Source organism: Lissotriton helveticus, chromosome 6 (genome assembly GCF_964261635.1).
Source record: "Lissotriton helveticus chromosome 6, aLisHel1.1, whole genome shotgun sequence".
NCBI lineage: Eukaryota > Metazoa > Chordata > Amphibia > Caudata > Salamandridae > Lissotriton > Lissotriton helveticus.
The window spans coordinates 1,420,148,712-1,420,162,701 of NC_136067.1; the positions used below are offsets into that span (position 1 = coordinate 1,420,148,712).

A 13,990-nucleotide genomic window follows, 5' to 3' on the forward strand; every position below is an offset into this window, starting at 1 on the left:
GAGATGAGTTGAGCAGTTTAAGAATATAATCAAGAGAGGGCGATTTGATTTGTCGCAGAACTGTAATGGGCAATAGGTCACAAGTTGATCCTGATTTAATTTTACTGAGGTGATGTGCAAGTGATTTCATGTCCAAGAGTGGCCAGGAGTCGAGAAAAATTGTTGTCTGTGTCAGGGCAGAGCAATTATCGGGCACTGACGTGGAACAGATAGTGCACGCAGCAGGTGAGGGAGAGGAGGGGATGGCAGTGCTAGCCAAAGCGGAGTAAATGGTTTCTACTTTTTTAAGGAACAATTGAGCAAGGTCCTCACATTCTGTAGTATTGAGGGTGGGAGGTGGTTGCATGACGGCAGAGCCAGATAAATCTTTGACCAGATTGAATAAAGTTTTTGAACAGTTATTCACCTGCGTAATAGCTGAAGAAACATAGTTAGCGTGTGCAGCCCTGCAGTGAGAATGATAGGACCGTTTAATAGTGAGGTAAGCAGATTTAGCTTCAGGTGAATAAGTCTTTCGCCATCGACGCTCCATGTTTTTACATTTGGTCTTCTCCCCTTTTAGTTTGTCCGAGAACCAGGGGGCGGGGGTTGGTGAATATTAAACATCTTGATTGAAGGTGGAAGGCAAATGTCGAAGGTCGACTGTATCCAGTTATAAAACGCTAACAGGTCCGAGGTGACATTATTATGGAAAAAAGGAACATTATTGGACAGCAATAAATTAAACTTGGCGATGTCAAGGTTTTTCCAGTTGCTAGAAGGTTTAGCAGCACAGCTACTGTTCGCAGGTGCGAAACGGGGGGCTTCAAAACTGAAGCCCACTAAAAAGTGATCAGTCCAGCTAAGCGGAGTAGCTGCTGGACAGTGTAGGGAAGGTAGGTTGGAAAAAATGGGGTTGAGGAGGTGGCCTGCTTTATGCGTAGGCACCCTATTGTGAAGTAGGATATTCATAGCCACCAAATCAGAAACCAGAGTGTTACCAATGGTGCATTTAGAATCCTCTAGATGGAGGTTAAGATTGCCTATGATTGTGAAGTTAGCTGAATGAAGCAAAAGTGTAGTGACAAAATCAGGGAAGTTTAGTGCCCATGAGCCAGCAGGACCCGGAAGGCGGTACACCAGCATCCCAGACAAGGTATACTGTGGAGTCAGATTGAGTTTAAAGATTGCCGCTTCACAGTCGGGAATTAATAATTCATCAAATTCACAGCAGAAAGTTTTTTTTTAAATGATGGCGATTCCTCCTCCCACCCTATCTTCTCTATCTTTTCTAACAATGACGTAGTTAGGAGGCAAGGCTCTAGCCACATCAGGCCCCGAACAGCTATTGAGCCATGTCTCCGTTAAGAAGATGGCGTTGGGTTGTAGGTCTACTAAGAGATCGAAGATGTCTGCCTGATGTTTGGGGAGGTAGCGACAGTTAATGTTAAGAAATAAAAAGTTGTTAAGGGGAGCTGGCTTGTGTCTCTTAGCTAGTTGCAAAGGCTGGTAGATAATAGTGCTGGGTGTAAAAACATGACTTGGTTCATTGAGGAAAGTTTTAAAAGAAAAATTACAACCTGGGCAGGCTGAAGTGTTGTCATCAACATCACAGCAAGCGCACATAGGTCGGGGATTAGTGCGGAGGTTAAGTAGCCGGGTAGAAGAGAACTTTATTCTGGTGCTATTGCGAGAGGCAGGGGTTTGGGCCCCGGGTCCCGGCCGGCGCGGACGGGCGCAGATGAGTGTGCCTTTGGCACGCCCGCTGCGCGCTAGTTCCATGGGCTGCTTTTAAAGGGCTCGCCTTGGGAAGGGAACGCAAGCACTAGAGCGTCCCTTGCCTAAAGGTGGCGGCAGCGTGTGGCACAACCCGGAAGTGGATAAAAAATAAACGAGCAGAGTTTCCCCGTGGCCTCCCTCCACTCAAACAGTCCGCTCTTGACTGCGGTGGACCGGGGGTCCAGAGGTAAGAGTGCATGATCCCACACCAGCGAGCAAGATAGAAACGAAAGTCCTTATGGACACACTCAAGTGAGGTTAAAAAATTCAAAGAACAATTTTTGCAGCAATTTTACAGATAATACATATCACAATCTGTTAGAACTGGGATTTCTGGTTGGCTAAGGCTTACGCCAAAGCCAGGTAGAAACCATCATTCTAGTCAGGGCAAGGGAGTCACACGCCAAAATAACCCCTGCTCACCCCCTTGGTAGCTTGGCACGAGCAGACAGGCTTATCCCGAAGGCAATGTGAAAAGCATTTGCGCACGCACACAGCAACCACATCCCAGGCACACCACAAAAGGAACTCCACACCAGGTTATATAAAAATAACTTTTGTATTGTCAAAACACATCAGATAGTAATCACACAATATACATTGTGCCAACTGGCACGGGCAATATTCACAAGGGATTATTTACACCAGGACAGGGCCACATGGGCCACTGTCGGAATCAGCACTTAGTAGAACTAGCACTTAGAATAACTGTAACACAAACTGACAATTGTAGAACACCACCAGTAACCACTGGTAAAGGTAGGTACACACTACGCATTACTCATAACCATAGGCCTAGATCACGCAGGGACACAAACTCACTAGTATTACATACTAGGCAAAGTATACTTCTAAGCATGAGCACATTTAGAAGTATAAAACAAGCATAAAGGCAAAGCACATTACGGAGCAATCACATTAGGCCTAACCAGTATAAATACAGTTGGCAATCTCCTCACTAGTCTAAACACATTAGACCCTACCCCCTAAGCATAACTCACATTTAGGGACGTAAATCACACAGTGAAACATATAACCTCACTAGCATAACCACATGAAATGCAACATAACCTCATAATCATAAACCACAGTATAGAGGTATAAAACACAGGGTGCGCCAAACATACTATAAACAATACATTTCCTTGCACCACATCACTCTAGCCCATGAATCACATTAGGCAATTATCATCACAAACATAGTGGAAAATCACATTGGGCAAAAATCACAATAGGGCCTTGCGCCCTATCCACATACCAGCCCCCTTGGCCAACTGGCCATCCAATACGGGGACTCAAAAGCCCTGTGTCCAGAATGTCAGGGTGCGCTGCGATCGCGCAGCGCCAGTCAGGGGTGCGCCACTGGTGCAAACCTAAACGTTGCAGCTGCCCACTACTTGCTGGGCAGCTGAGAACAATAACAGGGCCTAAACGTTGCAGCTGGCACTAAGTGCTGCGCAGCTGTAGAAGGCCTGGCACCTCCGTGCCACTTCTGTCCCTCTCAGGGACTCTGACTCCAATTTGCGCCTAAACGGTGCAGCTGCCCACTACTTGCTGGGCAGCTGGAAATGAGCAAATCCAAACTGACGCATGGGCTCTCACTCTCTCTCAAACAATACTGCGCCACATGTCGGAGCCCTCTAGGCTCTGGAACAAATGCAGGTGTCCCCTAACGAACTGCGGGGGACAGGACAAAATGGGCCCTGGCACAACCGTGCCCTCTGGGCCCGGCTGGGGGCTCTTTAAAGTAACATTGCCCCTGCTGCAACCATCTGCCTCGGAAAACAACTATGGGGGCGGAGGGAGCCACCTAGGCTCCTTAAACAAATATCGCATTGGAGCGGGCCACTGCCATCTGGGGCCGCTCAGGACAAAGCTCTGTGCCTCCTGTGGCACCTCACGGGGCTCTGTCAGCCAATCGCTGTCCCCCTTGTTGGAGCGCAACGGCTCTGGAATAGGCAGGCCTCATGGAGCACACTGGCTCCTCACATGATCAACATTGGCCCCTCTGTCCCTTTAAACATGGAACCCTCACAGGGCTTTACACCAAATATGCCCCCTGTCGTTGGAGCCACCTAGGCTCGGAAAGGTAACTGGGGCCCCCAGGGGCACGAAATGCCCAATAGTTGGAGACATCCGAGGCTCTGAGAATTCCAGTACGAAACATTGGGGCGGCCCACTGCCATCCGGGGCCGCCCTAGATGCACCCCTCACTGTGACTCATTCATCGCTGCAACACACGCCCGGAGCCCCCCAGCCAGTCTACACTTACCGGCTGCTCTCCTCTGGCAGGGCTCCTTCCGGCAGGCAGCAACACGTCTCTGGTGTCACCTGGGCCCCCTCCTGGGCGCCGGGACACCCCGGGGTCAATTCCTCCTCTGCCCCAGGGCTCCCTCCGCTCATGGGAGCCCTGCAGAACCGCCATGCTTCTTCTTCCTCTCCCCGGGAGATTCAACCCGGCCCAGCTTCCCTCCGGCAGAGGGGGGAAGCGGAAATCACCACACCGACCCTGCCCACAACCAGGCGGCGGGCCGGACTCCAACTTCCGGTCCTCCACGGGCTGCAGCGGTGATTTCTTTTCTCGGCGGCAAAAGCGAGGGGTAAGCTCCCTCGGTAGGCAATAAAAATGTAGAAGCGAGGTGGGCACTCGCTAAGGCACACCAACATGGGGTGGGCACCCATTCTGTAATTAAATAACTGGGCTGGCACCCGTGCAAAGTTAAATCAATAAAGGCATTCAGTATGGCGGTCGTGACGCGAGGTGGGCACTCGCTAGACTTGCTCAAATTAAATATAAAAACAAGTGGACATAAGGCAGGGTAGGCACCTGCTTAGGGGAATCAAAAGAAGCGGGCATGATGCACACAGCGCTCCCAGGGCGCTAAAGGTAACCAGAGGTCCTGGAATAAAGGGGAAAGCACTTTCAGGGTACCAAGAAGATCCAGCAAGGTCCTGGGGCAAGGAAATGGGGCAACCAGCTCCTCAGCAAAGAAACGTCCTCCAGGCATCCAGGATATCCAGGGGCTGGGCAGGGTTCCAGGGAGGCAAGCCTTCCCCTGGGCCCCAGCAGCAGCACGCCCCTGGCAGATTCAAGTCAGAAACAAGAACATTTTAAATGAGGTCACAGCCTCTTTTTATACACCATTTTCCTTTGTCTGTGGCTACAGGGTGAAGGGAAAACCAGATGCAACTGGTTTTGGAGCACTGTGTGGTGCTCAGCCCCTCTTCCCATTCACTAGTTGGGCTGGGGTCATCAGTCGCACCACAGGGGGCGGAGCCAGCATTGTGTGGAGAAAGCCCAGCCCTATTCAGGTCCCAGGTGTACTCCTCCCTCACATCAATCATGCAGATGTCCCATTCACCACTGGGGCAGACTCATCCTGCCTTCTGGAGCCAGGCACACCAGCCAGCTCCAGCCAATCACAAGCCAGCACATTCACTGCACAGACATACCAACTTCTAGAAGTGGCACTTCCACTCTAGACACATTAAAGCCGCACACATCATCGCGCAGCATTCAATCTCACAAGTTCGCACATACCAAACTCGACCCTGCACTCCCCACACATCAGGAACTACCATTGTCACACATATCCCCCATGCATTCCTATGGGAGGGCAGCCCACTCACCACACATACACAGAGAGCTCACACACTTTACACTGTACCAAAAGTGCGCAGAGGCCTAAAATCACCACCACCAGGTTACAGAAACAGGCTAGGCAAAAGCAAAAAGTTTCAGGGTGAACCTGCCAAAAGGGCCAGGTCCAACACATTCCTAGGTAAAAATATTAAAATTAGAAAAGTGCGGAGTAATTAGCAGCGGCAAAGGGCAGCTCGCAACGCTTTGCTGTTCAAGTAATTTGAACGCGCAAGTGCCACAGCCTCCCTTTAAAGGGCCTGTCTTGGGGAGGGAACGCAAGCATTAGAGCGTCCCATGCCTAAAGATGGCGGCAGCGTGTGGCACAACCAGGAAGTTGGTAAAAAATTAACAAGCAGAGTTTCCCCGTGGCCTCCCTCCACTCAAAAAGCATAAATGTTTACACATTTAGGTATTTTTCTTATAATTCCTAGAAAGTCAAAAATGTACTCCAAACTCAGGAGTAACTTACATTTTTACAAAACGTTCTTTGTATATGCTCTTTATACTTGGGGATAAGTGTGCATGTATGGCACCTTTCCAAAGGAAATGCTGCGCAAAGAGGTAATGGCACTGAGTAAAATACCCAAGTGGGTGCTCACTTTGGGTTACTGATGTTGTAACACAAGGGGTGCCATTATCAAGAAGTAATCTGGCAGATTGTTGAGATTTGCAACTACCCACAGGTCGATTTCTTCGAAACTCACTCCAGCCTCAAATGTGTGTATTTTTGTTAACAACAACTTCAACGAAAATTATGCTGGAGATGGGATGCTGATGCTTTTGTTATTCACTTTGATTGTTGCCTTACCACCACGTGCTGTGGAGCACATGGCACTTCCTGGAAATTTCTTAGAACAGTGGTTCACTTGGCGAGGAAATAGTGTGGCATTCAAATCTTCTGCTCAGTCTCGGCATGTTTGACATTTGAAAAATATATGTGGCTCCTTTTCAACACATGTAAAAAGATTATTTTTTTTTAATTCGGTCTATTAAATCATTGCTATTCATACATTATATATAGGAGAAAAACACAGGTCCCGATCCACAAAAGTAATCTGAGACAAAACCTTAACTTTACGACTTTCGGTATTCACAAAAGTCATTTAGTAGTAGTAAAGTTAGGATTCCTAACTTCACTACTACTAAACTGAGACAAAATCCTAACTTTATGACTTTCGGTATTCACAAAAGTCATTTAGTAGTAGTAAAGTTAGGATTCCTAACTTCACTACGACTAAACTGAGACAAAATCCTAACTTTATGACTTTCGGTATTCACAAAAGGGATTTAGTAGTAGTTAAGTTAGTAATCCTAACTTTACTACTACTAAATTCCTTTTGTGAATACCGAAAGTCGTAAAGTTAGGATTTTGTCTCAGATTACTTTTGTGAATCGGGCTCACAGCTTTCAACGAAGTGAAGGTTGTCACTGAAAGGCTTTACAATTCGAATATTGGTCTCCATGTTCAGGCCAAAAATGGTACTTTCACAGCCTAGTATTTTACATAGGATTGCCAGTGCATTTGACCCAACAAAAGTGCTGGACCTGTCCCTTTCCCGTTTAGTAGAGCCCCCTATCAGTACCTCTGAAGTCTCGCCAGGCCAGCTACCCTTTTTCCCATTCTTTCAGACAGCCAGGGTTCCGGAAGATCATCTCCTCCATCCTCTGGGACCAGTCAACATCTGACTCCAAATCTATAATGCTTGGGTGAGTATTTGAGCCCCATCTCCTTGTTATATTGCCCTTGGTCACTATAGTTACCATCATTAACCAAATCTAATTGTATTTAGGTCAGGTTTCCTCCCCTTACACCATTAATATTAGCCATTTTGCATCAAGAGGAACGAACTAGGGACATTACCTTAGTCACCTTGCGCCAAAACTCTTAAATCACTGGGCAAGCCCAGAGGATGTGAAAGAATGTGCCCTCCTGGTTACAGCCTCTGAGGCACAATAGCGTTTTTACCATACGTATTTTATGTAGGAGAGTCCTTGGGTAATATGTCCTGTTTAATATTTTTAGTTGGACTTATCTAAACCTGGCTCGATTGACCATTTCCCGTGGGCTCTGGAGAGCCTCTCCTCAGTCCTCATCATCTAGTTCACCCAGGTTCTCAGTCCAGGCGCTTCTCAATGGTCCCAGCAGGTCAGGGAAATTATTAACCAGTTTCCTTTAGATTGTGGAGATCCCTTTTGTCAGGTATTGACTCCGAAAGCAAATGGTCTTCCAGAGGCTAGGCCTCCAGCAGTTGCTTTCACTCAATGATATGCCTTCGCAGCTCATGTGCCAGTTGGAGATAGTGGTTGTTCTCGGTCTTCGCCATCTCAAATTCATGGAGGAGGACCTCCCCGTCCATCCAACCCAAGTATCCTCGGTCTTCCCTCCAGACCCGTGCTGCCGTCTCCGTGCGTGATGGCAGGGTTTTTTCTGTTCTTTTACTGTAGATAATCGCCTTGTGGTCACCACAAATCACCACGTCTCTTTCGACACGTAGCTAATGTTTCATGTCTAAGGTTGCAAAAGTGTAATAGCAGTTTTAATTTGAATTTATAGCTACCCCTGACATTGGGCTGTCCATCCCGAAATGCATTGGGTCAAAGCAAATACAGCTGTCTTAGATGAATAAGGTATTCTCATGTGCTGCAGATAAAGGCCTGCATAGTGATATCTACAGCATTTGAAAAAATTGGGAAACATTAAGGGCCAGATGTAGGAGCCATTTACCGACCGGTAAATGGGTTTTCGGTATGTAGGGGCACATTTTTACAGAATCGGTAAATTTACCGATTCTGTAAAATACAGATTCGGTATTTTTACCGATTCGGTAAATCTGAGATGTAGGTGGGACTCTTCAGAGTCCCAAAGGCCCTACAAATTCGGTATTTTACCACCCAATCCAATTGGGTGTTAAAATACCGAATTCAGGTGTGCATGCACATGTGTGCATGCACACCTATGCCATGTGACAGACAGACATGCCCTTAGGGCATGTCTGTGTGCCACATGGCGCACATGTCAATTTCTGGGGTGCCAGAGGGTGTCAAAGTGACACCCCCTGCACCCTTGCAGAATTCGGTATTTACCGATTCGGTAATTACCGAATCGGTATTTCCCATTGATTCCTATGGGCTGTGAAGCCCATAGGAATCAATAGGAAATACCGATTCAGTATTTACCGAATCGGTAAATACCGAATATTACCGATTCGGTAATTCCACATCTGGAATTACCTACATCTCCCCCCTCTATTTTACCACTTCTTAAATACCGAATCGGTAAAATTCGGTATTTAAGAAGTGGTAAAATAGATTTACCTACATCTAGCCTATATGTGACTGAAGAAAATAATGAGTAACTCATGAAATAAAACATGGATCAAAATGGATTAAAATGGACTAACTAACTCATTATGGAGTCTATTGAATATTGTCTGAATCGGCTGTGCGACTGGTGATTGGAGTTTCACATGTTTTGAAGTCATTCATTCTTGCCGTTGGGGCAAGGCACTACGCCAATCTGCATGCAAATATTTTAACTTTTGAGCATTTTGTGCAAAAGGATTGTGAAATACAAAGGTGTGCATTCTGTCTATTAATATGATATTGAAGAGTGCGTCAGTATTCCACATCTTCATGAAGTCTGTCTAGTTGGGGGAGGATGTTCCTGCGCAAAAGAGCATCTGGGTCCTGGGTGACATAGATACCCAAGTATTGCAATCCCTCCATCACTACTGGTGCCATACAGTCAGCAGGGAGTCGTATCGCTGGCCCTGACAATTGGAAGATTATGGACGTAGTCCAGTTTATTTGATAGCTGCCAAAGAGATCAAAGATGCCAGTATTCTGGCTAGTGAGAAGTAGGGTTTTGTGACAAATAATAGGACATCGCTGGCATCGAGAGAGAAATGCTCGTCCCAGCCGCCGTCTGCTCTAATTCCCTATATAAGCAGATCCTGGCAAATCCAGGCCTCAGCACATGTAATTTTGATCAGGAATGACTATTGTATCTACTTCCAATGAGAAAAGTAAGCACAAAATGCAGTCATATTGAACATCGACTTATTTTTCAAGAAATAGAATGTTCTTCTCATTCATTCACACGTTATTCAGATTTCATTGAACTTTCATTGAATATGTACAGTCAGCTGCAATTTTATGTTGTCTGTTCTCAATATATCCTTTGTAGGTATTCTGTAAAAGTTTCAGCCGAACATATGGCCACAATACGAGTGAAAACATCAAAATCAGATGTCTTCATCAAGCTGCAAATCCTTAATAATGAGAAGGAAGTCGTGAGCACAACTGGAAAAGGCTTGGCCACGATACACGCATTTCAGTTCCAACCTGAAGAGAGACCAGTCAGCTCTCTTTGTAAGTACGCTTCGTATATATGATAACCACTCTTTTTTTGTGGCACATTATGTACAGAAACCCATTTTTAGCAGGCCATAGAGGATTGCTTTATCTTGAGTTGTGTTATTTGTTTTACTTAGTTAAAAAAGTGTCTGTGTCCTATGAATGTATTTATCAGTAAGGTACCATACCTACAGCCTTTGTGTGTCAGGTGAGGTTACTGGTTTGCTTTTCACATAATGGATTCTATTTTGTCCACAAATTTGCTATCTTGTAACTACTCCCTGCTGTAAGTCTGGAGTTCCATTGACATTTTATGCTGTAGTTGTAACAAGGGTTACCATGTGTCTGTGAGGGGTTGAGATGATTTAGATGGATGGTGGGTCGGCATGCTGCCACCTTGTATTGCTGAATCTGTATCATGGGTTTGGCAATGATTTATGTAAAGGTTCCATAACTTAAATGGTTGCCATATCATGGAACTTGCACTTGTATGTGTGGAGAAACGATAAATAATATGTCTGTCAGCTCATACAAATTCATCAATATGACTGTATCATGATTACAACTACTAATGAACAGTGGTAGAATGCTTAGGTATATTGGTGCTACTCAGGAGAATAACACATATATTTGTACATAAAACCACTTATTTGGAAGATGGTGCTGTAAGGTGAGGAGAACCACCAACCTCCCCAAAATAGCGGCCAAACCCAACAAAATATACAAAGAAATCCTCAGCACACGTCATAGGTGTATCAACAATTTGTTAAGCGCACAATGTAAGCACAAATTATACACAAGGTATTTCAATTCTTACATGGTCAGTGATTGGCTGCCGCCCCCCTCCCTCTGACCACACCAACACCCGGATACAAGGACAACTGAACATGACTATCTTTGGAAGGCGGGGGGGTCGCGGGACCCCCCCCGGCGGTATTTATTAAGATATAAAACAACAAATTTAAATGTACGAAATGCAGTTTATACGAAAAATCAGCAGGACATTAGATACATGATTGTCAACAAGTGTGATAGTCTATCCTTAACAAAAACTCTAATACAGATTGTTTCCTAACCGAATCTAACATCCTCATCTGAAATTTAGTATGCTAAAATTTCTGGCCATATGGCAAGGTCGCTAACAGGTGTCAGGTCCTACTAGCTGCGCCTCACCACAAGATGTGCGCATGCGCAGCCGGGCCCGGTAATTACCCGGTCCACGCCGTGAACTCCATTTACCCACTTAAGGAGGGCCCTTACTCAGCGCCATCTGCTGACATCATGAGTATGCGCGCGCGGGGTGGCTACCAGCCTAAGGAAAGCGTCACTCCTCCAACCCGCGCCCCTTTGAAGCACCAGTTACCTTGCCCCTGAAGTTCTAGGAAGGGCCAATGGCCCCTCCCCCTGGGCGGGAACCTCCATAGGATGATGCCCACCCCCTCAAACCTTAAAATAGCTGCTCACCGGTCATGACCTTACCGCATGCCCCATCCTAATAAACACGACGACCTATGGGAAAAATTCTAGTGTACAGCTACTCTGTCTAAATCAAATCACGCATAACACCTTAAAGCTACACGGGGAAAAAAGGCCTAAATACCAAAGCAAACCATAACATCCACAATATCATTTTCTAACAGGGAAAAAAGTCCTAAGAGAAAGCATAACAGCACAATAACCAACATTATCTAAGCATAGGAAAATTGGCCTAACAAACATTATATACAAATTATTGACTGAATTACTAATAATGCATCAAAACACCGCAATGTTCCAGGGATGGTGGGTGGGGAAAAACAGGCCCAGAGCGCGGGGCACCACCGGTGTGGAGGGGGAGCGTCCAGGAAGCAAGGAGTCCCCTGGGCGCTCCCCAACCCTTTATTGGCCCCTGAGCCCGCCCCCTCGACCCGGATGTCGCACAATGACATCCTGGTCGGGGAGGGCGCTGGCCAATCGGTGGGAGGGCGCGCCCCAGAGGACACGCCCCACCACCGAGTGGCTTTGTTGGAGGGGGGCGGTCGCCGCACCGCCATGCGTGCGGGGGGCCAATGGCCCCCCCTTTTCACATGGTCAGTGATTGGCTGCCGCCCCCCTCCCTCTGACCACACCAACACCCGGATACAAGGACAACTGAACATGATTATCTTTGGAAGGCGGGGGGGTCGCGGTACCCCCCCGGCCGTATTTATTAAGATATAAAACAACAAATTTAAATGTACGAAATGCAGTTTATACGAAAAATCAGCAGGACATTAGATACATGATTGTCAACAAGAGTGATAGTCTATCCTTAACAAAAACTCTAATACAGATTGTTTCCTAACCGAATCTAACATCCTCATCTGAAATTTAGTATGCTAACATTTCTGGCCATATGGCAAGGTCGCTAACCGGTGTCAGGTCCTACTAGCTGCGCCTCACCACAAGATGTGCGCATGCGCAGCCGGGCCCGATAATTACCCGGTCCACGCCGTGAACTCCATTTACCCACTTAAGGAGGGCCCTTACTCAGCGCCATCTGCTGACGTCATGAGTATGCGCGCGCGGGGTGGCTACCAGCCTAAGGAAAGCGTCACTCCTCCAACCCGCGCCCCTTTGAAGCACCAGTTACCTTGCCCCTGAAGTTCTAGGAAGGGCCAATGGCCCCTCCCCCTGGGCGGGAACCTCCATAGGAAGATGCCCGCCCCCTCAGACCTTAAAATAGCTGCTCACCGGTCATGAGCTTACCGCCACAGGCCAGCATTGTTGACCGACGATCTGGCCTCCCCCTTCCTAGCCCTAAACTTGTACTGACTTATTTAGCAAATCCCTCTAACCACGCCCAAAGATTATTACACCACAGGACATTCCCCGCCTCAGTCAGGTGGACCCCGTCTCCCAGGTAGAACTGCTTGCCCCAGATACACCCGTGTGAAATCGTCTGCAACCGGGGGGCTCGGAATAGTTTGTCCAACTGTGTGTTGATCCTCTTTACCGAGTGATTCAACGCCCTGACAGAGTCCCCCCTCGCCACTGCCAACGGGGGATAAGTTGCGACCATACTACTGTGCAGCCCGGGCACATCTTCGTGACCCACCCAGCAGTGGAGATGATTTCCTCTATCAAGATGCGCCTCCCTAGTCTGGCCAAATCATTCTCCCCCAGGTGAAGTATCACCACTGACGGGGTGGCAGGATGCTGCGCTAAGAGTCCCTGGAAGAAGCCCCTAAACTGGCTGAGGCACAGACCCCCCCTACCAAAAAAGGCAATATGGAACCCTTTCAGTGCAGCCCTTTTCATACGGTCTCCTGAAAGAAAAACATGTTTAGCACGCCTCACATAAGAGTGGCCCACAATCCAAGTCACCAATTTCGTGTGTCCTTCTTGTTGCTTGTGCTGCAATGGTGTTGATCGTTCACGCACGCTGGCGAGTTCCTCCCCTGCGTCACAGGTTTGAGAAACTGCAAAAAACCAGAAAGATACCAGGCGTGAGTGCCGTCCTGTCACAACAAGTCTATTCGCACATATCGTTTGTAACACTCTGATGACCATCTCCCCAGTCTCTTTACACTCTCAACCGGGAGACCCCTCGCTACTGCTTCAGTTGCTGCCCCAATCCTAAATGAGTGAGTGCCGAATTCTCTGGGATCAAAACCTACCTGTCTGACTGTCAGCTCCTAAACTGGTACCTGGTCAACGGCGTGCCGTCGGCGTGACACAACAGTGCACCCCCCGTCGTGCCCCCTGGCTGCCTGTGGAAGTACTCCACATGTGAAACCGGGCAGCAAGGGTTGGCCCATGCCCGGTGGAGCACTATGGTGTGACCCCGGGACTCCTGGTCAGTTTTGGACCTCTGAATTGTCACCCACATAGTATCTTCTCTGATCTTTACACAAGTCCGCTGCAGGCCGCCCAACTTGTCTCCTTTTGACCCTGCGACTAATTCACCAATTCTCAGAGCCCCATAGAAGGGCAGGGAAAAGGCAGCTTTAAACAGAAGTACCTCCCACTCGGAGCTACAGACACTGTGGAGTGCACCCAATAAAGCTGTCAGGCGAGCTAGCCCAATGGGCCTTCTTCCATCTGGTGTGTGACCTTGTATACGGCGCCAACCCTTCAACGCCTTGCGTACCATAAAGGTGTTAGTAGGGTCCCGCATGCCCTTAGCCTGTGCAAAAAAGGAAACCGCCGCCCTATGTCTACTCGCCGCCGCCACTGAGCGCCCTTCCCTGTGCATCGATTCCAAGTAGGCTG

At 47.6% G+C, this 13,990-nt stretch overlaps 1 protein-coding gene across 2 annotated transcripts in view; it reads left to right on the plus strand.

Moving 5' to 3' along the window:
- Window positions 1-13,990, plus strand: part of ADGB (androglobin) — a 1,448,570-nt gene that overhangs the window by 1,063,729 nt on the left and 370,851 nt on the right. For both annotated transcript variants that reach the window (XM_078649209.1, XM_078649210.1), the window contains exon 27: window positions 9,588-9,772. In XM_078649209.1, coding sequence (XP_078505335.1) covers window positions 9,588-9,772 — 185 coding nt within the window. The remainder of the gene's footprint in view (window positions 1-9,587; window positions 9,773-13,990) is intronic.